Source organism: Clavelina lepadiformis, chromosome 1 (assembly GCF_947623445.1).
Source record: "Clavelina lepadiformis chromosome 1, kaClaLepa1.1, whole genome shotgun sequence".
In the NCBI taxonomy this organism is placed as follows: domain Eukaryota; kingdom Metazoa; phylum Chordata; class Ascidiacea; order Aplousobranchia; family Clavelinidae; genus Clavelina; species Clavelina lepadiformis.
The window spans coordinates 26004012-26028811 of NC_135240.1; the positions used below are offsets into that span (position 1 = coordinate 26004012).

General features: G+C 35.8%; 7 protein-coding genes across 9 annotated transcripts; 5 read left to right on the plus strand and 2 right to left on the minus strand.

The window, feature by feature from the left end:
* Positions 1–6: 6 nt before the first annotated feature.
* LOC143449740 (uncharacterized) lies at positions 7–966 on the plus strand. The gene is made up of 4 exons (XM_076950055.1): positions 7–11; positions 74–209; positions 270–372; positions 844–966. The coding sequence occupies exons 1-4, from the start codon at positions 7–9 to the stop codon at positions 927–929; spliced, it is 330 nt and encodes a 109-aa protein (XP_076806170.1). The 3' UTR covers positions 930–966.
* A 1750-nt stretch (positions 967–2716) lies between these two features.
* On the plus strand, positions 2717–5203 carry LOC143464259 (small COPII coat GTPase SAR1B-like). The gene is made up of 5 exons (XM_076962153.1): positions 2717–3091; positions 3250–3315; positions 3971–4074; positions 4196–4321; positions 4432–5203. Exons 1-5 carry the CDS (start codon positions 2929–2931, stop codon positions 4546–4548), a joined length of 576 nt encoding a protein of 191 aa, XP_076818268.1. The 5' UTR covers positions 2717–2928; the 3' UTR covers positions 4549–5203.
* Positions 5204–6038: 835 nt separating this feature from the next.
* On the minus strand, positions 6039–15317 carry LOC143468860 (protein FAM149B1-like). 3 transcript variants are annotated; one of them, XM_076966331.1, is made up of 18 exons: positions 15077–15317; positions 13706–13832; positions 13333–13441; positions 12550–12635; positions 12302–12457; positions 11979–12091; positions 11529–11711; positions 11153–11333; positions 10687–10855; positions 9886–10073; positions 9569–9681; positions 8939–9211; positions 8412–8646; positions 8006–8113; positions 7534–7744; positions 7242–7316; positions 7054–7137; positions 6039–6823 (listed from the first exon to the last, which is right to left on the minus strand). In XM_076966331.1, the coding sequence occupies exons 1-17, from the start codon at positions 15115–15117 to the stop codon at positions 7076–7078; spliced, it is 2430 nt and encodes an 809-aa protein (XP_076822446.1). In that variant the 5' UTR covers positions 15118–15317; the 3' UTR covers positions 6039–6823; positions 7054–7075. The 3 variants fall into 3 exon arrangements, with proteins under 3 accessions (XP_076822446.1, XP_076822437.1, XP_076822428.1); XM_076966322.1 differs by having other exon boundaries at positions 6039–6793; positions 9569–9684; XM_076966313.1 differs by having other exon boundaries at positions 9569–9684.
* Positions 15318–16018: 701 nt separating this feature from the next.
* Positions 16019–17661, plus strand: LOC143470994 (uncharacterized). Its single transcript, XM_076969307.1, has 4 exons — positions 16019–16241; positions 16381–16502; positions 16582–16940; positions 17056–17661. Exons 1-4 carry the CDS (start codon positions 16152–16154, stop codon positions 17217–17219), a joined length of 735 nt encoding a protein of 244 aa, XP_076825422.1. The 5' UTR covers positions 16019–16151; the 3' UTR covers positions 17220–17661.
* LOC143471002 (small ribosomal subunit protein eS24-like) lies at positions 17404–19934 on the minus strand. Its single transcript, XM_076969319.1, has 2 exons — positions 19774–19934; positions 17404–17816 (listed from the first exon to the last, which is right to left on the minus strand). Exons 1-2 carry the CDS (start codon positions 19828–19830, stop codon positions 17475–17477), a joined length of 399 nt encoding a protein of 132 aa, XP_076825434.1. The 5' UTR covers positions 19831–19934; the 3' UTR covers positions 17404–17474.
* Positions 19935–20166: 232 nt separating this feature from the next.
* Positions 20167–21411, plus strand: LOC143470984 (acyltransferase PGAP2-like). Its single transcript, XM_076969295.1, has one exon. It carries the CDS (start codon positions 20221–20223, stop codon positions 20974–20976), a length of 756 nt encoding a protein of 251 aa, XP_076825410.1. The 5' UTR covers positions 20167–20220; the 3' UTR covers positions 20977–21411.
* Positions 21412–21451: 40 nt separating this feature from the next.
* Positions 21452–23846, plus strand: LOC143470969 (leucine-rich repeat-containing protein 40-like). Its single transcript, XM_076969270.1, has one exon. The coding sequence runs from the start codon at positions 21459–21461 to the stop codon at positions 23193–23195; it is 1737 nt and encodes a 578-aa protein (XP_076825385.1). The 5' UTR covers positions 21452–21458; the 3' UTR covers positions 23196–23846.
* The last annotated feature ends 954 nt before the right edge of the window (positions 23847–24800 follow it).

A 24800-nucleotide genomic window follows, 5' to 3' on the forward strand; every position in this document is an offset into this window, starting at 1 on the left:
GTAATCATGAAGCATGGTATTTTTAACACTTTATCTAGTTGGGACATTTGCTACAGTGTGAACCTGACTGCAGAATATGGAAGTTTTCGCTGAAGTCACGGGGCGTGGAAGTAAAATTCTGTTGTGCAGGGAAGCAACCAGTGTGCACTGCAACTCGTGGCACAAGCAGGGCTTTGGAGCCGGAGCCCGGAGCATGTTCTGCATTTGTGGTAGGCAAGGTGCGAACTTTTATAAAAAAAAACGGAAAAAACTATTGCTTTCTTTTTTAGAAAGATTACTCTTCTCCCGGTGTGCAAAGCCATTTTGGCGAAACATCTCGGGTGTGCTCTTGCCATACTCTGGAGTGTGGGTCTGCATTTGATGATTGGGAAGGTAGGCTAGAAATTAATGACATGGCCATTGAGTAAAACCATCTAGAATAATTGAATTACGCACCAAACACAACAATGCTACAGCATAATAAAAGCGTTTCATATTACAATCCATTCATTCACTTTATTTTTCGACTGAAATATGGGGAACGAAAAATTGCACTGGCGCAGGTGGTGGCAACTATGTTCTCTACAGTTTAAATATAACTTTATACTGAGCTTTCCACAAAAACAGGCAAATATGTGCGGTACCCAGCAAGAACTAAATAACTCAGAAACTTCGGCTAGGCCGGCTTACATTTCGTACTCATGAGTACAGGTACTTCTGCAACTGGCTACAACAGTCTGACTGTCAGATTGTGAGAGAACCTATCACACATAAGAAATTACAATCACGCCACAACTTGGTATTGTAATGTGCAGTACTAATTGTTAAAGAATATAGAACAAATATCAATCTTTTTGTCCAAAGAGCAGCCTTGCCTAGCACAAAAACTTCACATGTCTGACTTTTGGACTTCGATGATGACATCGCTTCTGCCTATAAATGTAACGTAAGGTGAAACCAAATGCAGTCACGCGATGGCGTTATGTTGTACACTCATTTGGAGAATGACTCGTCGGAAGTTCAAAGGTCATTTTACTCGAAATCAAACGTGGCAAACGTAACTTTTACAAGTAGTACGTTTCTTAAAAAGTACAATAAAGCAAAGTAATATAAATTAGTATTAAGTTGTCTAGTCAGGCTTAAGTACAACAGTTGCTGTGAATATACAGATAAGATTTGGAAACACTGAAACGTAACAAAGGGTATTATTACGTCATCAAAAACATTTAGGAATCAGTGATGCGTTATAAGATGATTCACATATTACCTGAAAGTTGAGTTCGGGGCTACTGGACTGATCACGTAGATTATTTTGTGAAACATTGGGCTGTCTGTTTTTGAATGTTTTGTAATTTATTGGCCTCCGACTGTTTGAAACCATACGTATTTCTGTCAGTTCAGCTGAGTTTAATTTAAGGCAGCATTAATTTTTCCTCTACCGATTTGAAAAACGCAACTTGCGTAAACGTCGAGTTGATTACGCAATTAGTATTTTCTTAAGCAACCGGTAAAACAAGTACGGTATCTGTTGTAGTATAACCAACCACAAGTAACTGACATAGGAAATTTTATGTTAAGTCAGCTAGGCCTATACCAATTACCAGCAGTTTTTGACAAGTAATCTTCATATTGTAGACACAACTGAGAATTTATGTTCAAAATGACTTACTAATATTTCATTCATTCGATATGTTAAGATATTAATTCCATGTTAATATAACTAAGTAACTTTTCCAATTTTTGTAAAACAGTAACTTAGCAATCTTTCTTAGCTTTTAAAAAGAAACCTTATCCCAAGTAGAAACCTGTGGTGCAAATGAGAAACAAGGTGCAGATTAACTATAGTTGAAAACCACATGTCATTTAGTTTCATTTGGAATCTCATACTTTATATCTGCTGTTTTAAAGTGATTATATATTTATTATTTAGTTAATTAAACAAACTTTTGCGATGTATTTGTGAGAGTTTATTTTGGTATTCAATTATTCTTCGGCAACTGTAAAACAATATTTCTAAAGTTTCAAATACAGCAAAATCAATAAATGGAAGTGTTTCATGCTGAAGTGTTTCATCAAGCTAATATAGCTCTTACAGAGCATGTTACACCTGAAGTCAAGGAACTCATTCAGTCATTGCTTAACTTGCTGTATCGTATAAAGTATGTATCCAACAGACTGTTTCAACATGTAGGTCCCCAACCGGTGGCCCATAATGTCATACTAAGTTCACATCACAATGCGGTCCGCAGTATTACCAGTTCAAACAAACAAAGTGGCCAGTAATTGAAAATTAGTATGTAATCGTTTATCGTATCATATTTAGACTTAATTTAATTTTTGTTGTGGTTAAAACTGTGAAGGATGTGGCAGTGCAGTGAATCATGATTAGCCAAAATATTAAACGGGTAATTTTTAAAAGCTTCAGTAGTTTCTCGAATCACTCTCGAATCTATTAAGCTGCGCTTGGAATGTTTGTGTTTTAACATGGTTATGTTTCATACTTTTTACAAGAATTTGCATCTCTTTTTCGGCTGCAGTCCCCGGCCACTCATCGTTTAGGTTTTGCCCGAAATCGAAAAATATTAGAGATAGCCCATTCTGACCTATATATGCTTATGTTTGTTTTAAATTAAAGTGGAAAAAATTTATAGATTTTTGATGAATTTCAAAAACAGATTCTCTACATGAGGTAATATGAACATTCGATGAACCGATCACCAGTTGTTAAGCCTTATTTTAAGAATAACTTGTATTTACTTCTTTCAAACATCAGAAGCAACTGTGTACAGTAGAAACTACAGGAGGTGTGTGCTGTGTATTTGTCACCAATTTGCTGAATGCATTTTGTTGAAAACTAAAGACATCCATCGACTACAGTAATCTCGAATCCCCTAAGTTGGGCAAGATCACACTGAAGTTTCCAAGAAAAGACATTGTATATATTTAAAAATGTTTCTTTGGGACTGGTTCAAGTCTGCACTAAGCTACCTCGGTTTATACAACAAAAGTGGAAAACTCATGTTTCTTGGCCTCGATAATGCTGGGAAGACGACGCTACTTCATATGTTGAAAGATAACAAAATGAGCGTTCATGAACCCACAATGCATCCAAGTAAGTTGGCTTGAAATTGCACCGCTGCACATGTTTTTTGTGTTGTAGCTGTTGTACTTAGCTCTGATTGGTGTTCTAGATTATGTGCTAGTTACGCGAACTAGATTTCATTTTAAAGTAAACATTTCTTATTTACTTTACTTGTTTTTCGTTTCTAGCATCAGAAAATTTGGTAATGGGCAACATCTCATTCACAACATATGATCTTGGCGGTCACGAACAAGGTATAACGAGTTTATTTGTACTTTATAAAATAGTTTTTTGTACACAACAATATAGGTGATACTTTGTGATTAGGTTTTTCTTATTTTTAATGTTTGTTTTATTTAAAGTCTAATTATTTTATATTTGACTTGACCTCTTGCCGATTTTGCGTTATGTAATAATTTATTTACATCTGTGTTATTCATCAAACCACCTTTGGCAGTTGTCCCTTATCAATTAAACTTGTCTAACTGCAATCTTGCTAATCTGCTCAAGATAAACTTTTCTTTGTTTGCAAATGCCTGGACTTTGATCCACTTTTATCTCTCTCTGTTTAAATTCACATTCTGCCCACTGTCTTTTGTGTCAATGCCAAGCGAACCTTGTTTATCTATCAGCTGTTGTAGCTCATTTGTTTCCAGATACTCTAAAATAAAATATCAAGTTAGACAAGCATTGAAAGTGTCACAATTAAATTTAACTTAACTAAAGGACAACATACATGCAAAAATGAATTGCTTTGATAAAACTTACTTCAATGAGTCAATGAAATGTTGGCCAGATTAGCATGATTTGTTATGTTTTGCCTTGAGATCGTATTTTTCATTGTTATTGCATACAAAGATTAACAACAATATTATTAGTTCAACCACACATGCTTTTTCGTCTTTACAGCAAGAAGAGTATGGAAAGATTATTTTCCAGCTGTGAATGGAATCGTATTTCTGGTTGATGCTGCCGACAGGGGAAGATTCATGGAAGCAAAAGAAGAATTAAATGTAAAGAAATCAAACATTTTATATTTTGATTCAGAGTAATTAAGCCAATAAATATATAAAGAAGCATGAAGAAATTTTTTTGATGTTATGACATTAAGTTAACAAAATGATCATTTTTCAGAGCCTTTTGTTGGACGAACAGGTTGCAAATGCGCCAGTTTTAATCCTCGGAAATAAAATTGACACCCCAGCAGCCGTGAGCGAAGATGAACTTCGAAGTGTTTTTAGAATTCGATCAACCGGAAAAGTAAGTCATCAGAGAAGTCAAACCAGTGCTTCTACTGTCACATAAAAGTTTTCTTTGTTGATTACACCATTACAAATATTTTAGACTTAAAATTTGATTTGAATTTTTAGGGCCAAGTACCACTTTCTAGCCTGGGAGGAGCGCGTCCAGTTGAAATTTTCATGTGTTCTGTTCTTAAAAAGCAAGGATATGGCGAAGGTTTCCGTTGGCTCAGCCAGTACATTTAAACTTGAATATTTTGGCAACTTTGCATTATATTGCAACCTGCGATGCTTGCAACTGAATTTTTTCCTACTTATTCTTGGTTATAATTAAACTCTTTACTACTGGGTTAAACAAAAACCACTCCAGAATACACCATATCTAACATTAATTGCTCGGTCTGTCATCACTCATCAGTCAAATTGCATCCACTGGCCTCATAACATTTGTTAGGAAATTGAAAATCATCCTTGAGATGTCAAGTGATTTACTTAAAGTTTTGAAAATGTTTCTGAACAATTTGTACCACTCTGAACAGTAAATGCAATCAAACAACTTGTTTTGAAAATCTGCATTTTATTTATTAAGACTATCAAGTGACCTTGGCAAGCAGTGAAGCTTAAGTCAAGCTAAGTTTGCTCTTTACAAAGCCAGGCCTTCAGACAAAGTGTATTTGCTTTAGGCTTGAGAACAAATATATAACGTTAGTTAGTGTTTCAACTTTGCTTTTATGAAATTGTCAATTTACAAGTAATTAAGAAATGTTTATTGTCAGTTTCCTGTTTGAATTTTCTTTCATGTCTTGTGGCTAGGGTGCATCGATTGCCTGTATAAACAAATGTGTATATGTGTCAAACAGAAAAAAAAGTGTAATTAAAATATCTTTATGGTTACGTTTAATTTATCCATGATCATAACGTAGTTTTGCATTTTGATAAACAACGAATTACTGTCATAGTGTATGCCATTGTTTTAATTTGTGCCGTTTGCACCAAAACAAACCGGCACCTAGTTCCTGTAAAAACTTCTTTCGCTAATTTACGTACGAGCATTTCCAGATGACCTTTTTGTATGCAATATTATGACTAATGGCTGTTAACATGTGATGGGAATAAAATAGAAATGCAAACGAAAAAGAGAAACGCTTCTTAACTCGTGCGATAATAATATTAGTATAGCGCTATATTTTGTTAAAAAAATAGCCGCTCAAAGCTGCTAAACATATACGGTACAGATAAGTTCTGAGATTATAACCTAAATAAAAGGTCAGTAAAAACAGTGATAAAAGTTAGCATAGAAAGAAAGCTCAGGGCTGATAAGATAGCGAAAGTGAACTGATTTCTTGAAAGGATTGAGGCTATCCGCGTTGCGCACGTCCTGCGGTAGATTGTTCCACGTCCTGGAAGCAGCTGCGGGAAACATTCGTGGGATGAGTTTTATGACGAACAATAAGCTGGTTAATGGTTAGACAAGCTCAAACCATGTGGCAAGTTATATCATTAGTATTGATCAAGAGACAAAAAGTCACGCGAAAACATTTTCTCTTCTCTGGAAATTTTTGGGACTATCGCCAACAACAATAAACACCCTTGAAAAGAGATTTATGCACACAGAGGTGTCAGGTCTTAAACCTGATTAAGGAACAAAACTGGGATAAGTTAGAAGCATTAAGAAATGAAACCTTACTGTTGAATTTGTTTGTAGACTATCACGCTAATGCAATTCACAATGTTCATCCAATACAGTATTTTTATTAAACGTCAACACATCCACAGAAAAGTGTTACAACAGTGACTGGATTGAGAACCTGGTTTTATGAATGAAATGCGAGATTGTTGTGTTACAATGCAGTAATACTTACTGGTGTCATAAACCGTAACAGGAAAGAACAGTCACGCAAACCTTGCGCAAAACGAAAACAAGAAATAGCTACGAAAAACCACAGATTCTCTGTCGTGCTGTGTGAAAAATGTGCTAATACTGTTAAAAGTTATGGAATACCAGTGTTAAATTAAGCAGTTGTATTGTTAGAACTACTTAAATCGCATTATGATGAATTTACCAGGATTTTTGCGCTTAAAACCCTGGTACTAGATCGACTACGCCAAAATTTTGCGAGCTTACATAAAACTTCATAAAACATTCATACGTCATCACGAAAACAAGTGGAATCACTGGCAAAGCACTGAAACAACTCAAACAAAAACAAAGGATTGTTACGAACACAATATACAAACATAAAGATATAAAACATAAAAAACAATAAGATATTGCACAGTTAAATAACATATCTAAAATGCAAATGGGATCACTCGCACCAACAAGATACGTTCTTGGCTGTACAAAGGTGTCGATGAGGTTCAGGTACGTATAAGGCAAAATAGTTTGATTGGTGTGTATGAAACAGTGACAGCCTCTCCCTGATAAGCCGATTCAGAGCTGTAACGTGGTTTGAAATGGTAAGTTGTGTCCATAAGATGTCTGGGTTAACTGCACAGAATAAACACGTGAGTATTCTTCCTGTAATTTCAAGAGCCGCTGGTTATTGGTTGTAACAATATAAATCGAACCACAATGAAATCTATTATTCTAAATTTATCTCTTAACACACGAAAAGAAATATCGAAAACTTTGTATGCCAGAATATCTTACGCACAGAAATGGGTCAACATCTAACAAACTAAGTTCTAAAATTAAAACAATACCATTAAATCACTGTCATTAAAATGTATGTATGAAGCCAACCCTACCACAGCGGAATACTTCTTTAACTCATATTAATCCAAATACCGCCCGTTTCCTACGAACAGCGCTCATGTTTTGTGATGACAGACCTAAAGCAGAAGATTTAGAACAAATTTAACCAGTTGTGCCCCACCAGGGAGTTGATGGCGGGCTTAAATGAGCTGAAATTATAGCCTGATATTTTGCAACTTACCCCATGAGGAGTGAGGGGGACCGGGTTCTTCGTCGGGGGAAGTGGACTGGCCCAATCCGAGATTGATGCTTCGTCCTGTACATGATTTGTAGCGATTTAATAAGTAGAATTACGACAATTACGCACAACTTATGGTCGCTTTTTAAGGTGTACCCTTCATGACAGTAACAGCCTATATTTCCAAGTACAACGTGCATAAAGCCCAACCAATTTTAACGGCTTCTTTAGTATTAAAAAAAACTTCTATCATTTGTGGTCAGTCAAACATCGTCTGCTTCATTCTGACACGCACCTGTGATACCAACCAATCCCGTCACATTGTCGGGGCTAGTGGCTGATTGCTGTGGGTACGGTAGGTTGCTTCCACTTGAAGTTGCTAGAAACCCAGCGCCGGCAGGGCTTGATGTTTTAAGAGTTGGAATTCCGATCGAGTTCCCTTGAGCTCCAAACATAAAGTTTGACGGAGTAACTGATGTGGACCGCTTCTGGACTAGATTGTCTGCCTAAAATTGACCCAGCGACGCAACATAAGACAACGACACCAGTAAAAGAACACAGACCTACTGTTTATTTATTTTTTCTACAAAACTTAAACTGTTTCATAGTTTCAAACCGGTATAGAGTTCATATTCTTTTACTGAGATGTTTATTAAGATTCTTTTATTAAAATGTAGACAGCACCACTGCCTAGTTATTAAATCTAATTGAAAAGAAAACAGAACAAATTTTTGGACATAAATATTCTACCAGTTCAAAATACTTACGCGAAACGTGTGGGTAGTGTTTGGGCGGGACATGTTCTCTAGTGCTCTGTTGACTGGTTTCTCATCTGCTAACGCACTGGCTATTCTGGTATGAGCTGTCTTGCCCCTCTAGTACAACAAAAAACATCATAATTAACTGCACAAGTTACAACAATATTATGAACATTTGAAAACGATGGTTATGTCAACAGCTAACACCTTCAGCTACTCCCCTAACTCACTTTCTAGGTCACTATAGCAAGCACAATGACAACTCAGACAAGGACAAAAAGGATGGATAACTTAAGGCTTAAGTATCAAACAGATAAACAGTACAAGACCATCAAAAACCAGACAGCTGAACATGACAGTGATAAAAAATTTAAGTTGTAAAAGTAACTGTACGTAAATTACACCTTCAACCCACCGTTCTCTTGAAGTCCATCAGCGTATTCTCTTGGAGGGACTCTAACCCAGAGCTGATGGGAGGTAACCTGGAATTCATCCACGTGCCAAGATTGGGGGCAGTGGGGGGAGGTTGAAAACTGTGTGGGGGTGAATTGATCCTGCCGCTAAATGATGTTGATTGGGGCTCAAGGTGACCTGGGATAAGTTTCGTTGCTTTGACGTATCCATCAAACTCGATGTTTGGTGTCTTAGCTCTGTTCAAAAAAGAAGGAAGACTTTTAGCAAGTCTAACATTCTCAATATACCAATAAAATACATGAGCAATCAAATATTTCATTGAAATATTCGCCAAAAGCTGAAAATTTTCAAATTAAAATGAAAACAAATAACAAAACACACAAATATCAAACATAAAACATCAGAAAACAAAATTCTCCATTTCACTAAAAACTCAACAACAACAACAACAGCAACACAAACGAAAAGAAGAAAACAAACGACAGACAGACGCCGAAACGTTGCAGCAACATAAAATTTCATCAGTACCTGTCCAATGGGAGTAGTCTAGCAAGTCGACCCCCACGTCCTTTGCGGGTTGTTGCGCTTGGTTGCCGTGCCAACATGTCTCGATTGAAAGGCCGATTGGGGGTGGCGAGAGGGCTTGGCGTTCCACTGATAGCGATGGCTGAGAGATGATGAGACATGGCACCGAGAGGATTACCAGATCCAGGGATGTTGGAGCCATTCACAAAATGACTGGACAATGGCCGGCCTGAGAATCGAGAGTCGTGGAGAGGCCCACCGGAAAAGTCGTCATTTCTGAATGAAAATTATCAAATATCATTAAATCAAATCAAATAATTAAATATCATCGTAAATCTTCGATAAATAATCTTTCAAATAACAAGCCTGTATATCATATTCCATTCAAAACAGAAGCTCAAATATCTTTCCTATAGGTAACCCAATTATGCTGCAAATCTTTTTCAGAAATCTACAACTTTATTCTCATGATGATTTTTTTTCCTTTGGTGAAATTAGCATGGTCTCCAAACCAGTGATATAAGCAACAGGTGATATTATAAGTTAAAACAGTCAAGATCAACAACTTCAAGTAAACACTAAACAGTGTTTCATTTCTGTGCAGCTTTTACACAGTAATATACAAGAACTCACGGCAAGGGCAAACGTTCACTTCGGGCTTGCAGCTTCTTTTGACTGATCTTCATCACGTCATTTAAAGAATTAATGTCACCAGTGTTGGAATAGGGGGCAGTAGAGAGACGACCCTGCTTTTTTTTCGTTACATGAATTTTATTAGGATTACGAATGAGTTAGTATCGAGTACTTATCAAAAACATACATATCATCTAAAATTATTTCGCCTGCTTTTTTCGCTATAAAATTATGCTTTCGACTATTGTTTGAAAAAGAGGAAAAGACACATTCAAAATCATAGTGAGTTGGAATTTTTCAAAAACCTTCCAACTTACAGAGAAAGGTAAATGACGACTGTTCGCCTGGTCAAAATAGCTTCCTCTGGATAAAGGAAGTCCAACAACATCAGGATTAAGAAGCCTGGACATAGGCGGCATCATCATCATGGAGGATGCGGGATTGAGTGGTTGTACTCCGAAACGATCTCCTGGAAGCTGGTGAGGATAGATTCCTTCCTCATAATCTACAACGCACAGAATTAATGTTATTTGCTGGTTACGAACCTCACTGGTGACTATATTTAAAATTTTTTATATTAGCGTGTTATGTTTAACATTAATTTTTTTTTTCAAATAATAGCTCTCCCTATCATTTACTTTAACCATAAATTATGCAGTAAAAGCAGTGGAAAGGTAATTACAATAAAATGGGTACAACCAAAGTTTAGACGGTAAGGCCGATTCTAAGATAAGATTTACAGTTGCTTTGTACATTTAGACAATTTTGGAAGAAAAATCAAGCACTTTTGTAGAGTAAATTAGTAAAGCAACAAAACTGTTACAAAACACAAAAGAAACATAGAAAACTTATGTAAGTGCAATGGACCAGTAAATGATAACGCACACATGTCACATACACAGGTTGTCAGGTCTGACTTTGGGGTCTGCCAAAAAGTTTTGAGGGACAGTAAAGGAACTTCTAAGAGACCATGACTTACAAAAACTAACTGCTAATTTTCTGCTGTAATACAAATTTCAAGAAACCATTGGAGAAATTTAGAGACAGTTTCAGTTCCCAAAAACAACCTCAAAAACCACTGAACACACACACACAAACAAGTGAAGTTATTAACTAACCTAAATTTTCAGGGAAGAAATTTTGTGGACCAATCTGCTGCGATCTGTGGTCGTTAGGATATCTTAACGTTGGAACGCTAAGTTGTGAATTGTCTTTCATTTCAGTTGCATGCAACAAGTTCTCGGAAAGCTGCGTGTCCTGAGCTCGAGATATGTTCTGAACCAGATGCTAGACAAAGAAATTAGAGACCACAATTTATTAAACATTATATCACATTTAAATGCTAACTACTAAATTCCATGTAAAATTGATTAAAATTACGCAGCCAGTTAAATAAATGCTATTATATTATTTGCATTACATGATATCTTCAATAAAAATAAAAAATAAATATATATTTTATTAAAAAATTTTCCGTTTTTTTTTATATAAATAAAAAATAAGTAAGTCAATGGCATGCTGTCTTAAAAATCGTCAAAGTTAATTTAACAGTAGGTTTATTTTTGCAAAGATTAGAACAGTAACCTTGAGTAAAGATGCCTTTGACCTCTTATCGCTTGAAAGACATGCAACCACACGATTCCAAACCACGTCAAAGACCTGGTGGAGGACAGCATCGCGAACACATGCGTTAGGCGTTATTGGAGGAAAACCAAGTCGTCTTCGCCGCGGGATGTAATACCTCTTTGTATTTTCCTCCTCATCCCTACGTGCAACATACAATGATTAATTTCTGTGGGTTAAGTTTAGATTTAAAACTAAGAATTATGAGCAGCAGATCTGAAAATATAATTATTTTACTGAAAAGTAGTTTTCTGGGCATTTAATGTTCCAACTTTGGTTTGAAAATCAAAGCAGTCTTATGCCTAATAGATACGAAGAAATGATGAGCAAAGCCTACATCTCTCGTATGTCATATGCCAAGTATTCTTCTACGGTCCCATCTTGTTCGAAGATCTCCTCATAGAGATGAGGTAGCTTGCTGCCAACGGATGTTGGGGCATAAATATTGTCCTGATCGGGAGGATGAAAGTGTTGGGATGGGACCGCATGAGTCGGAACCGATGAGCCTCGCACTTCCAGGCTGAAAATGTGAATAGAATTACAAAATGAATTTAGGATGAGGTTATGGCATGCAGACTATAATAGAGCCAGCATTGTATATGGTGGAATTGAAAGGTGCAAAGTAAGATTGTTACCTACATTCAGCTAAAACACCTGATGGGTGAAGCTACCAATTAACATTACTATTAAAAAGTTCAGGTCAGAGTTATCAAACTTTTAGAAGTGTTAGAGGTGTAAAAGTCTTTAGAAGTGTTAGACTATGATGATTTGAAAAGAAACAAGCAACCTGTCAACATCAAGAGGATCTAAGTCATTGGTTGGCTGAGGAGCTTGTATAGATGACTTTTTGCTTTGAGCTGCAACTGGATGCCATTGTCCAATATCACATGGTGGTAACAGCTGTAAAATTGACCACTGGTTTACATTGGGCATAAAGCCACATAACTTATAACCAGCATCGTAAAATATGTAGTCTAGTAAACGCATAAAGGTATGCATAATACGTTATTACTACAAAATATAACACAAAATCATTTGACAAAACTTACACAGTACCAAATATATATTGTCCTTATTAATAAGTTACTGAATGGAAAATTATACTGGTACCTGTTTACCGATGATCCTTAAATGAGGAAAAGCCACCATCCATTCCCGGCATTCCTGCTGTAAGGAAATGCTTCCGGAGAGCACACCCTCAAACAACATCCTCTCGATTTCCTGGAACATTTCCCTCACGCGCTGGCTTGCCTGGTGATCAAACTCCTAAAAATATAACAGACAAGGTCATCCCGTGAGCAAAATGATTTACGAGAGTTTCAAACAAATACAAAGAAAATTGTCTGCTCATAACTCACATCGTCCCCCCACGAGTACACCGAACTTCTTTCAGTCGTGTTGCCCGTTGTAAAGCTATTACCAGCAGACCAGTAGTGAGAAGTTTCTAAGAAACCAAACATTTTGATAAACAGTAAAGAACCAGTATTCCAGAAACCTAATTTGACTAATCCTGAACGCTTAAGACATGACAAATATAAAGAATCATGATTTAATTAAATATTAAAATTGTTCAATTCTCTTATCTGACAAATCAAATTGCACAGATACAAATACATATCAATATATATACAAACAATTTTAAATCTTTTAAGAAAGATAACTTGGGAAGAGTTGAAATTGCTTTATTAAACCAAATTGTTGCAAGAATGACAACAACTACAGAAAACTTCACCTTTTATAAAGTGCAGTACTGAAATAATCAAAAAAAAGCCTTAAGAAATGGGTCCTCGTTCCTACTGAAAATCTTTGCTTGACTTGTTTGTTTTGCCTGTTACTTTTCACTTTTATCACATTCCCATCTTATTTCGTTGATTGACACCTTATCATTGTTGTAGTCGGAACCCAGTGTTTATTATCTTGTTGCACTACCTGTGGTACAATCTTATCTCTGTGGATAACACATTTTCTTTTTTATCACACCTTGTCGTTTATATACCGTACTTTGTGCATTCGGTAACTTTATACTCTGAGGAAGAACCAGTGTAAGGTCGAAAACACATCAGTATCGAATAAAAAATGAAGCTCTCTGTAGTTGCTGTTATTCTTGTAATAATTTGGTCTGATTTTAAGTAAGATCTTACCAGATTCAGCGATTGTATCATCACTTTGAGTCAGACTCTGATTTATCGTTCTTCTTTCTTCATCCGAACCACCAGTGATTGTAGAATCATCATCATCTCCTGCATCCATCTGAAATCATATGATTTTTCATGCACTTTATTTAAGTTGGTAATTAGGGTATGTAACAGCTTGCACATAAAAGAAACAAGAATTCTCCAGGAAATATTAATACAAAGTAAGAACAATGTGCAGAATCAATTAGAAAGTGTTACATTAAACACAAATGCCAGTTTTAACAAACTAAATGAGCGCAGCCTAGTTCTTGTATCATACATAAAACTAAAAATTCAAAGACACATTGTAGCGTATAATAATTTCAGTAGGTATGCATACCAAGTGCTGTCCAGCATGAATAGTTTCATAAAAATACAGGCCCCTTGACGATGGTGGGGCAAGCAGGGGTTCATCAACAGGCTCAACACGGGGGTGGTCTAGCAAGCTCCCTCGAGATATGCCTCGTCTAATCAAAATTGGGAGTTATTACATACATTAATGGCTTGGTTTCATGTCACAAACAACACTTGTCTAGATTTCAGCTGTGAGTGCAAACAAACTTGCTTAAAACAAACAAACTTAAATACAGGTTTGCTGACCCAGACAATGATTAAAGTGTGTGCTTTATTGTAAATTTTTGTCTGTGCGAGAATCACTTGACAACTTAATCCATCCACACAGAAACATTAGTTTATGTTTTAAGATATCATGTTATAATATTGTGTTATATGTTTATAGTACTTGCACACTAAAATGTATTTGTAATCTTAATTTACAGTATTATCTCCATTTTGTGGGACTTAATTTCATACAATTTTTCAGTGTGGAAAACTGCGTTGCCTAGACAACTTGCTTAGCTATGCATGTAAATTAGCTTATAGACAAAAGTGCTTTGTTTGTTTCAAGTACACAAATGCACATACATAAAAATGAAGTGCTTAGACCAAAGTGCAGAGCTTGGCATAGGGCACTCAGTATGTACTGTTTTCCATGTGCTAGAGTGATGTACTTTACATGTGTAATTTTGGGCTTATTAACGTGGACAGAACTTCTGCGAACTCAATTTTTAGTTGATTTAGAGCAGTGGTTCTCAACCTGTGGTACGCGTACCACTAGCGGTACGCGAGAGCTTTTTAAGTGTTACCGCTGAACATGATTTTCGATGAGCTGTGAGTAATGTGTTGCCCCGGATAGACAAGCTTGTGCAGAAGAAACAGTTGCATCTATCAAATTAAATTGTGTTTTCTTGCTATTCATTGGTGTTATGGTATAGTAATAACGATAATAACTATAAATACCGGTACATTTGAGTAAAATAAGTCATTCAGGAGCCAGGTGGTACGCAGTGTAGTAAAAAAACGAATGAGTGGTACGCGATTGCAAAAAGTTTGAGAAACACTGATTTAGAGATTGAATTAGTCAAACTGTGCGCATCACTTCGTAATTACGCACCTAAGAGCGAATTTCAAGAGCATCAAAACATTTTTGCCCACCCAAATTTGTCATTTATGGTTGTTTATTGCATGAAAGATCTTGCTGAAAACGGCCATACTCTGCAGTCCGGCTTATAGAAAAAAGCATATTTAAAATAGCCTAACTGATAAGGAAGATAAGAACATCAGTCAAAAATCAGAATATTATATCATAGGCTACACAACTTGAAATTAAAAAAAGATTAAAATTTGTAATAAATTGTCATGAAACGCTTACATTTCTAGTCCATTGGGCTGCCTTGTAAATCTTCCAGCCATCTTCAATCAATGTTAATGTTGACCTTTTACTCAAGCCCCATAACTTTGAAGGCAAATTTGTGATATCATGCATTTAGTTTACACCAAGCTTACTGAATTTTTTTAATACCGAAATTTGCCTTATGTCATGTTAACCGTGCCCTATCATTTAAAATTGTTTTGGCCTGCAGTTTAGCCTATATAATAAAGCAAAATCTTAGAAAAAGACTACAGCTATATTACTTCACAGAAAACCAGGTTATCAAAAATATTAAGCTTGTTATTTAACCATAAATGAACCAACTGCAATAAACATGACATTAGGAGCTTACTACAGCCAACACACTTAATAAATTACTAAGCTCAACTTCTAAGCAGAAGCTTGGAGTGCGTAACAACAAGAATCTAGTTCGCTTCGTTTCCACTATTTCCCAAACCTTGTTTGCTTTATATGATTTTTGTGCAGTCGTTTGCATGGTTACTACGTTACAAAGATCTGTTATATGGAAAATTTTTCATTTAATTTTGATTCAAACATTAAACAAGAATATGCTAGAGACAGTATTTGATGAAATATTTTAAATTTTATGGTCTAAATTGTACCCAAAAGTTATTTCATGCTGCATTTTGATGCAGCTCCACACAAAAGATGATATTTCATAACTTCAAAAATTACGTACCTTTCTTCCGGTCTTGTTTTGTTTTGTATGCTAGGCAGATGTTCACAAACAAAATAAATAAACTTTGTAAAAAGTTTAAGTACCGGTAAGCCTAAGAAATTCAAACTTTGTTTTACTTAAGTTGTTGTGCATTTATGATTGTATGTCTGTGACGCTACTCATGCTTCTTCCTATAACATAGATAGGCTACAAGTCTTTATTATCTGATTATCGTATGCTTACTGTTATGTGTTGTCATGATTGAATTGACTTACTTTATTGAGCACCTACCTATGTTTGACGTAGGTATCGGTACCGTACTCCTAAATAAAGTTAAATATTGTAATCATTATCAAGAATTGTGTATTGTCTGTTTTCTCAACTTCATATCTTGCTATGGACGATGATGACATTTTTGATGAAGATTGTTCAGAACTCTCCATCATGACCAGAGACTGGGAAAAGATACGCAAAGAACGAATAAAGGTTAAAAGTTATTACATTTTGCGATTGAGAAAACACGTTAACATACTGTAGAGTGTACCTTATATGATAAAACTGACTGTGTATGGTAGAGATGTAAACATTATGTATTATAACTTGACTATGGTCACTATTTTTACAGGATGGCTATGTTAATGGTGTCACAGCAGGGCAGGAGGCATCATTGCAAAATGGTTTTGATACTGGTTTCAAACAGGGGCTGCTTTCATCATTTTTATTGTCAAAGATTAAAGGCATACTGAAGTAAAACAACAAGAAATATATTTCTTCTCTTTTTATAAAATGTTTGCAAAAAGATAAAAATCAAAAATACTTTTTTCAGTGGCTTGATGGCCTTTCGAGCTTTTTATGAGGGCAATCCTATTCCTGATGATGTCATACTTGAAGCTCAAAACCTTTTAGAAGACATAGCAAGTTTAGAGACTGACTCAGTTGCAGATGATTTCTTTAAGATGACAATAAATGGTAACAAAGAAAGCAGTGACACTACAGAAGAGATGACTGACAGTTTGGGAGATTTATCATCAATGGACATTGACAATGCAAAACATTCTTGCTCATCTGAAGATGTTAATGTCACATCAGCAAGTCGTTTGTGTAAATGTGGTGAGCCAGATAAAAGCTGTGTGGGGAATGTGCAGTCGCAATCGTCAAATAATTCTTACGAAGATCTTAGTTTAGGTAAATTTTATCTGTTGGAGCAGTCTTGTTATCAAGACATTTTCTCACTTTTTAATTCAGAAATTTGCCATTTCACTTTCTTTTGTGATAAACTGCATGTTTTTTTATTTTGTAGGAAAGTCATCGTCTGACCAGAAGATCCATACCGACGTAATGGACTGGAATGATGCAAAATTGATATTACTGAACTGCCCTGACGTTGCTGATATTGTAAACCGATGCAAACAAATTTTAAAGCGCCTTCATTGGACCGATAAAACTATTGATAAGTTATTTTAACAAATTACAACTAAATTTTGAGTTGTTCGATCAGTGTTTTTCACTTAACGATGCATTTGGTGTGTTTTTTCTCAACTCGTTACAGCTAAAACTCAGTTTTCAGAAAATACTGCCTGCTCTTTGTTGTTGAAAGCAATGATTCTACCTAACAACTAGCATTTTTTTAAATTCAAAGACTAAAAGAAATGATAAACTTGCTTTATTGCATGAAGGTGGCTAAAGAAGCACAAAAAATGCAAGTCGGAAACTCCTGATTTACTTCTTCTTGCCAGCGCCAATCTTTGCCTTTGCAGTTCCCCTGACCTTCTTCTGTCGGTTCTTACGTTCTTTACGCTGTTTGCGTGACGGTTTCTCCTTCTTTTCTGCAAGTTTGTGACGAACAAGACGGAAAGTTGGCTCATTCTTTTTACAGTAATCCAAATTATCATAAATCAACGAAAATCCAGTAGTCTTGCCACCACCAAACTGGGTTTTGAACCCATATGCGATAACCACATCTGGAGTGGTTTTGTACATCTTGGCGAGCTGCTCGCGAACAGCAACTTTGCTTACTGTTGCTTTGCCAGGATGGAGGACATCAACCACCATCTGCTTTCTCTGTAAAAATAAAAACAAAATTGTAAGAAACGTGAAGACAAAAATATTGTAAGACACACAAATCTTAGTAATCGAGATCGATTGATCACATAAATTTCTTTTGCCACCAACCCGAAAGGACAAATTTTGCAATTATAATCATACACAACAACTCCTTTAAGCAAAAAACCTAAGTCAAACAACAATCATGGCTTTCACATTGTGATATTGTATTCTAATCTTTGTTTTCGGACTGAAGAAAGCTTTTTCACGAATTAAACTCAGCAATAATTACTTAAGCCAAAACTAGCTTTTGTGCAAGAATTTTTGATTGTCGCGCATTTTTTATTTGGCTTTTCATTATATCATATTGCCTGAATTTTGAACTGATCACCAGGGCTACGGAACAGAAGCAAGTGTCAATAATCCCTTGCCCGAGTGCAGTAGTGCGCCACCGAGTATTGAACACAGGCCACATTTTTTGCCAAGCATTCTAAAGTTATAAACACTGAGCCGTTACTGTGAATTGCCAACTCATAAAAAGTTATGACAGCTCCAATCCACCGGTTGTCAGTTAACGAATTTGGAAACAGTAACGTACATTTAATCGTCTACTCATCACTGGTTATCAGAGCAGAAAAATATTACTTTCGTAAACTGCAATTAGGCAAGTTCGTGAATTAAAATTTTAACTTTTATGACAAAATTCCTCCCAAAACTTCACTTCCCTAAAATCAGCTTGATCAGTCAAAGGAAAATAATTCAAAGTTTAAATAAAGTCACTGAATTTTTAATCTTTTAAGTCCACAGAAGTTAATTAGAGTTACATTTCCTTATTGTGGTAATAAACTTCTTTTTATCAGCCTATCGCAAAAAAAGTAGACATCAGCATAATTTGAACCTAAAGGTTAAAAATACGAATGCTAACCACAGAGCTGCTTTCTTCCCTCAAGCAAAATTAAAAACCTATTGGTGGGAAGCTGCTGGTTATCGTGTTGTGATTTTTCAATTTCGGTAAACAAATGTTGGTGAACGATCACTTCGAAAAGTTTTACATTACGTAAAAAACTTGCCTTGCTTGGCATAAGAAGTAAATGATAACAAATAGGGCTTATTGTAATAGCTCACACGCACTCAGTTCAGTTGCCAAACCTCCTGGAACGGAAAATGAAAGCTGGATTTGATATCCAGTTGCACTACCGTTGCAATGCCGTTCAGCAAGGCATGAATGACTTTTGCTCTCATTTAGTGAGATTCCAAATTCGGAAAGTAAAATACAGAAAATTAAAAAATAAACTTAAAATGTGCATTTATGGGACCTTGCACTACGACAAGCTTAGTAAGCAACTAACCAGCTCGACTGGAAGGTATGGCAATTATATCGTATCGTTTTCGTCATCGTTAGTGGGGGGGAACAAAAAGTAAAACGTTAAACATTGTATTGTAGAAAAATCATAATTCTTCCAGCAGACAATGACAGGGAAAAGCAGCAAAGCTCAAGGGCTTAAAACGTGCAAGAATGACGATAAAACATGAAAAAGATGAATAATGTTTAGCATGACCACTAAACCCACCATGTAAATAGCAATTTACAAGAAGTTGTTAGCGTAAGGACGAAATGGAGTATCATTGTCAAGCTTAAGTTGTGTTAAGACTGTTCTCTGTCGGAGGAGAAAGATTGTGATACCGTCATATCATTTTGAAACTGGTAGGCCTACATTCATAAATTTGTCAGGTGCACGCGAACTCTGTGTCAGCCATTGATCTTCTTGCATTATAAGTAAGTAAAATTTTTCAATCTGGATGACATTCATATCAAATAAAATACTTCACACATATCTGAAAACGTCATGTTCGGTAAACTGTCACGAAATTTGGGAACCTCCAGACATCAGGTCGGAGGCCTTGTAAATCTACGTTTCGCAACTTACAACTATTGTAGGTAGGTAGACAAGTATTTTATAGTCAATAATCTCACCTGCAGAAGGCGGTTGGTCATAAACTTTCGCGTTCTAATAGTTACCGCTCCAGACATATTTAAACCTGCCTAACTCCAGCAAATTCAGTAAAAAGGGCTCACTAACCTATTTGCTGCCGCATGTTGGACTGTGGCACTTTACATTCACTCGTATAGAAGTAGCATTTTTCGCTACCAAATTTTTCTAGACATTATTGTAAATACGAAAATGAACTATTGCATTACCGATTAAATAAAATTAGTTTTACATTTTTTAAATCTAATTAGTACTTTTTAGTTGTTTTTTGTAAAATTATCTTATCAATTTTTATCATATCGTTAAATGCATGCTGCTTGAATTGAAGTGAAAACAAAACATGACAAAATTTCTAAATCTGTACAGAAAAAGCTAAATATTGACGTGAAACTGTTGATTGCTTTGTTTTTACGAGCATTCTGCGAAAACAGATGGCTGAAATGGGAAGCAGTGTAATATTCGTAACTCCTTTATTACGCATAAGCAAATTTGTAACGTCGCTCCCGTTTTTTGGGTTAACAATCGCTGTACTGTGGTCGCTCCTTTTCGATTTTGAACGATCAACAGCAACGCATTGTCACGTTGCAAATTTTCTTCCATCAGTTAGCGCAGCAATAGCTTTAACCCCACAAGCATATGTATGGAGGATATGCATAGCCTTGCATGCTGCACCACGGTATATAGTGACATGTTTGTATTGGATTTTTCATTCGAAACAGTCCGTGGATGAGACAAAGCTGCTATTTCCATTTAAAAAATATCTTGTTGCTCTACTTTGCCTTGGGAATTTTCTAGAAGTGTCTGGTTTAATAGGATTATCTTTTATTTCATCAAGAGAAAGCCATTTCATTCACATAATGTGTTTTGTGTTGTTTATTGTTGGTGAATTAGTTTGTATGATATTAACATGTGTTCTCAATTCAATTCAGAATAAGGATTCAATTGAAGACAAAAGAAACGCCTCTCTAAAATTTAAGGCTGTACTGATTAACATCATATCGTTTGTGTCATTTGTGTACTTATTTTTTCGTCATAACTCTTACTGTGAACCTGGAGTCTATACCTTGGCCGCCCTCTGTGAATATGTTGTAATTGTATCCAATATGGCATTCCATTATCTTGTTGCTTATGACTTTCCTGATCATGCATTTTTATTTTGTGACAGTAACACTGGTAAAATAATGTGAAAATTATGAAATTCTAAATCGAATTTTTTAATTGGACTGTGCTTGTGTCAGAAAACAGGAAATGTAACTTTCACGAAAGAAGCTTATTTAACTGTAGTATTTAAATGTGTACATCTAAGGAAAAATTTGAATGCACTTTTATTTGAACATGCCGCCGTTATAGTAATGCACCTTTTTTGGTTGCTTGTTTCTAGAATCTATAACTTACTTCATTTAAAAAAATCGTAATTTTGGTTCTATTTTTGCAGTTTTCTTTCAGTTCATATTTGAACTCAAACAGTTTTAGGCTCATAATGTTTGCGTATTGTTATATTTTTTTAGTTTCTTTAATTTTGTATTAACCTACTTTAAAATAGATGAAGGTAGAAGTTATTGGTCAGGTACCGGTATATTTATTGAATGACGATATGTATGATTTTTTTATATTATCATAGACTTCTTTTGGTTTCGAGGCTTAAGTCAACCTTTCAGCTTATTTAATCATGACATCTATCCCCCAAGCCATCTTTAAACAAGCCAGGAAGAGCGGTGTTTTAAACTTATCCAACCGAAATCTGGAGGCCGTACCTGCTGAAGTTTGGCGCCTCAATCTCAACGCAGCCAAAGATGCTCGTGAATCTGCTGCTTCGTTTGATGCAGGTGAACGTTGGTGGGATCAGGTGGAGCTTACAAAACTTAACCTATCCTCAAACCAGATCACCAGTCTTTCGGACGAATTGAGTAATTTTCAAAGCCTGATAGTGTTAGATGTCCACGATAACAAACTGGCTTCACTGCCTTCCAATCTGGCTGATTTACCAAACTTAAAACGTTTTGATGTGAGCCACAACAATTTGCAATCTTTGCCATCTCTAGAATACTTGAAAGTCGTTTCAGCCATGTTATTGCACTACAATCAGTTATCTGAGTTGCCACCTAGTATTGGAGCAATGGAGAGCTGTGAATTACTTGATGCTTCAAACAATTTGTTAACATCAGTACCAGCTACATTGAGTTCTATGAAGAATTTGAGATCAATAAATTTATCTAAAAATAACATTGCAACTTTACCTGCTTCTTTTGGGGAGATTCGGTCCTTAAAAATTGTCAATCTTAATGACAATGGATTAAAGTCAATGCCTAATAGCATAGAAAATTTGTGCAATTTGGAGCAGCTTTATCTGCGAAATAACTCCCTTGCTACATTGCCATCTTTGCAAAAATGTGCTTGTTTAAAGGAAATTTATGCTGGAAATAATATGTTGAAATTCGTTCCCAAAAACCTTCCAGAATCCATTTCAATGTTAGAGCTGAGAGAGAACAAGATTAGCGATGTTGGCATAGACATCACCAACATAACAAGTCTAGAAAGGCTGGACATAGCAAATAACAATGTTTCAAATCTTCCTCCCGAGATAGGAAACATGCAGAATATAAAAATTCTTGTTCTGGATGGAAATCCATTAAGAAGCATCCGACGCGATGTTATAAATCAAGGAACACAAGCTGTAATGAATTATCTTCGCTCAAGGATTGTAGTTGCCGAAACACCGACAAACAGAAAACCTCAAGAGTCAGCACTGCCACAGTCTGATCAGCAACAAACTCTGTCAAGGAAACATGCAATGGCCAATACTGGAAAATTAAATCTGAGTAAAAGTAACGTATCTTGCATAGAAAGTGGCTTGCAAGAAGCTTCTGGCATAGCATTAACTGATTTGGATCTTTCCAAATCAATGGTCTCTGAAGTTCCAATGGCAGTGTTCATGTTTAGCCCCACGTTGGTTTCATTAAATTTATCCATGAACAAGCTGACATGCATTCAAATTGACATTGGTTTAATGTCCAAGCTTACTCATTTGAACCTGAGCTCCAATGCACTTACACTTTTACCTGATGAAGTGAGAAGTCTTCGAAGTCTCATTGAAATCAATCTCTGTTGCAATAAATTTACTGAAGTTCCTCCAACTGTATATGAACTTGAAAGCTTGGAACACCTTTTGTTTGACAGCAACAAAATGACAAAGATTGATGTGGAAAATCTTAAGAAATTGAAAAATCTATCCACTTTATCATTGCAGTATAACAACATCGGACAAGTACCTCCCGAACTAAGTCTACTTGAAAAATTACAGACCTTGAAATTAGAAGGCAACACCTTTCGTGTACCACGTCAGAATATCATGGCAAAAGGTTCAGCAGCTGTGCTAGAATATCTTCGCTCACGAATTCCACCTTAATATAATAATGCTTGATGGTTCTATGTTATCCATGTTTGTGGGTATAAACGTTGTAAGGAATAATGCGCATGATTTATCCATTCAAGTTCAAATTACCCAAGTTTTTAACTCTTTCATAAAAATAGCAAATTTTTCTTAATTGAGACAAAACATTTTAAATAGATTGACAAGCAGGTTGTAGCATTGATTGGGTGTTTTGCTGTGGCATGATATTTCGCGTTTCATCTTTATAACTGGTATAGGCTTGTCATGTTTTTGAGTTGTTACTGAATTTGCAAAAATCTAAGAGTCCTTTTGAACTGAGATAAAGTTTTGGCTGCTATTTTTAAAATAATGTAAATTCTGATCGTATGCAATCAAGTTTCTGTTGTAATTTTTTTGTTCTTAATTCATTTTTGTCAGGTGTATGCACAATTGTGTCACTGTGTCTGCATGACTCGTATAATTATTTCAAATTCGTTCTATTTAAAATTAGTAAAGTTAAGCTTTTTGCTTGCAATATGAATGTTTTTGGCAAAATCAGTTTTGCTACTAAAATTTTGAAGCACATGGAATCAATGTGTGCTGTATACTGTTTCGACAACAGAATCATCTATTTACAAACCTTGCGTATACCCCAATCGGAAATAGACCAGCGGAATTGTAACTGCATATTTGTGGTGCCATCTTCGACTCAACTGGGTAAAATAATGGGGCTGGTTCACTGTACAGGCAATTCGAAGTGACTATTTCATCTTATATAGGTCACGCAGCCTGCTGTTAAAGATACGGTGGACGATTAGGATAAAGGTCGTGCAAAAAGTTGATTTAAGGTTTTATTTGAATTAGTTTTAGATTAGAAGGTAGATTGAGGTTAGGTTCAAGTTACTATGTTATAAATAACATAAGTTAGATTAACAAGAAACTGTGAAAAATAACTTCGAACGCACCATTTTTTTCCGGTGAAATAGTGACAGCCCAGGTAATTAGGTATGCCAAAAAAATGCCGTAGAGACCAGTTCTATGGCGAGATAATGTGGTTGTGTTGTTATATTTGGAGAAGTAGATCTGACTCTAAAGGCAGCTGCTAATGCCCTCGCTCATATGTTAAATAAATAATAGCCTCATGGGCTCACGACTTTAATACTGCAACAGAAAAAAGGTATATGCCGTAATTAAATTCTATCATAATTTTATACAAAATACGAAGTGGCTCAAGAGAATCAACCAGCGACAAACTTGGAAATACTTTATGTCCGTTACACTTCATCTTCGAAAACAATGAAGAATTTATTGCACATGGACTCTGTGCACCGGGGAAAAAACGCACAGAGGCAGGAGTGTATGCAATTTGGAAGAATGCGCCAACGCCCTTGATTATATCTCTGTTTCCTCATTCCGTAAATTACTGTTACCCGCACAATATTTCTGCCCGAACGGTTTCTTGTGGAAAACTGCCATAATCGTGGTCTCTTTTACTTTTGCAGTCATTGATTATTGAGTAGATAGTAGTCATTCGATTATTGAGTAGTTATTAGCCTACGTCATAAATCCTTTCCATTCAGGCCTTCAAATCGGAGTGCGACAGTACAAGAGACCCAATATCTTAGGCTTATTACTTTTTAG

What these genes read in the sequence shown, in the direction of transcription:
- LOC143449740 (XM_076950055.1), top strand. An exon ending in GAGCATGTTCTGCATTTGTG is followed by an intron (nt 210 to 269) that starts GTAGGCAAGGTG and finishes TTTCTTTTTTAG; the next exon opens with AAAGATTACTCTTCTCCCGG. An exon ending in TGCATTTGATGATTGGGAAG is followed by an intron (nt 373 to 843) that starts GTAGGCTAGAAA and finishes TTTTGTCCAAAG; the next exon opens with AGCAGCCTTGCCTAGCACAA.
- LOC143464259 (XM_076962153.1), top strand. Translation starts at nt 2,929, where the DNA reads ATGTTTCTTTGGGACTGGTTCAAGTCTGCACTAAGCTACCTCGGTTTA. An exon ending in TGAACCCACAATGCATCCAA is followed by an intron (nt 3,092 to 3,249) that starts GTAAGTTGGCTT and finishes TTTCGTTTCTAG; the next exon opens with CATCAGAAAATTTGGTAATG. An exon ending in AAGCAAAAGAAGAATTAAAT is followed by an intron (nt 4,075 to 4,195) that starts GTAAAGAAATCA and finishes ATCATTTTTCAG; the next exon opens with AGCCTTTTGTTGGACGAACA.
- LOC143468860 (XM_076966322.1), bottom strand. Translation starts at nt 15,117, where the DNA reads ATGGCTGGAAGATTTACAAGGCAGCCCAATGGACTAGAAAT. An exon ending in TGATACAATCGCTGAATCTG is followed by an intron (nt 12,636 to 13,332) that starts GTAAGATCTTAC and finishes TTGGTTTCTTAG; the next exon opens with AAACTTCTCACTACTGGTCT. An exon ending in GCATATGACATACGAGAGAT is followed by an intron (nt 11,334 to 11,528) that starts GTAGGCTTTGCT and finishes TGTTGCACGTAG; the next exon opens with GGATGAGGAGGAAAATACAA.
- LOC143470994 (XM_076969307.1), top strand. Translation starts at nt 16,152, where the DNA reads ATGGACGATGATGACATTTTTGATGAAGATTGTTCAGAACTCTCCATC. An exon ending in AAGATTAAAGGCATACTGAA is followed by an intron (nt 16,503 to 16,581) that starts GTAAAACAACAA and finishes TACTTTTTTCAG; the next exon opens with TGGCTTGATGGCCTTTCGAG. An exon ending in TTACGAAGATCTTAGTTTAG is followed by an intron (nt 16,941 to 17,055) that starts GTAAATTTTATC and finishes TTTATTTTGTAG; the next exon opens with GAAAGTCATCGTCTGACCAG.
- LOC143471002 (XM_076969319.1), bottom strand. Translation starts at nt 19,830, where the DNA reads ATGTCTGGAGCGGTAACTATTAGAACGCGAAAGTTTATGACCAACCGC. An exon ending in TGACCAACCGCCTTCTGCAG is followed by an intron (nt 17,817 to 19,773) that starts GTGAGATTATTG and finishes TTATTTTTACAG; the next exon opens with AGAAAGCAGATGGTGGTTGA.
- LOC143470984 (XM_076969295.1), top strand. Translation starts at nt 20,221, where the DNA reads ATGGCTGAAATGGGAAGCAGTGTAATATTCGTAACTCCTTTATTACGC.
- LOC143470969 (XM_076969270.1), top strand. Translation starts at nt 21,459, where the DNA reads ATGACATCTATCCCCCAAGCCATCTTTAAACAAGCCAGGAAGAGCGGT.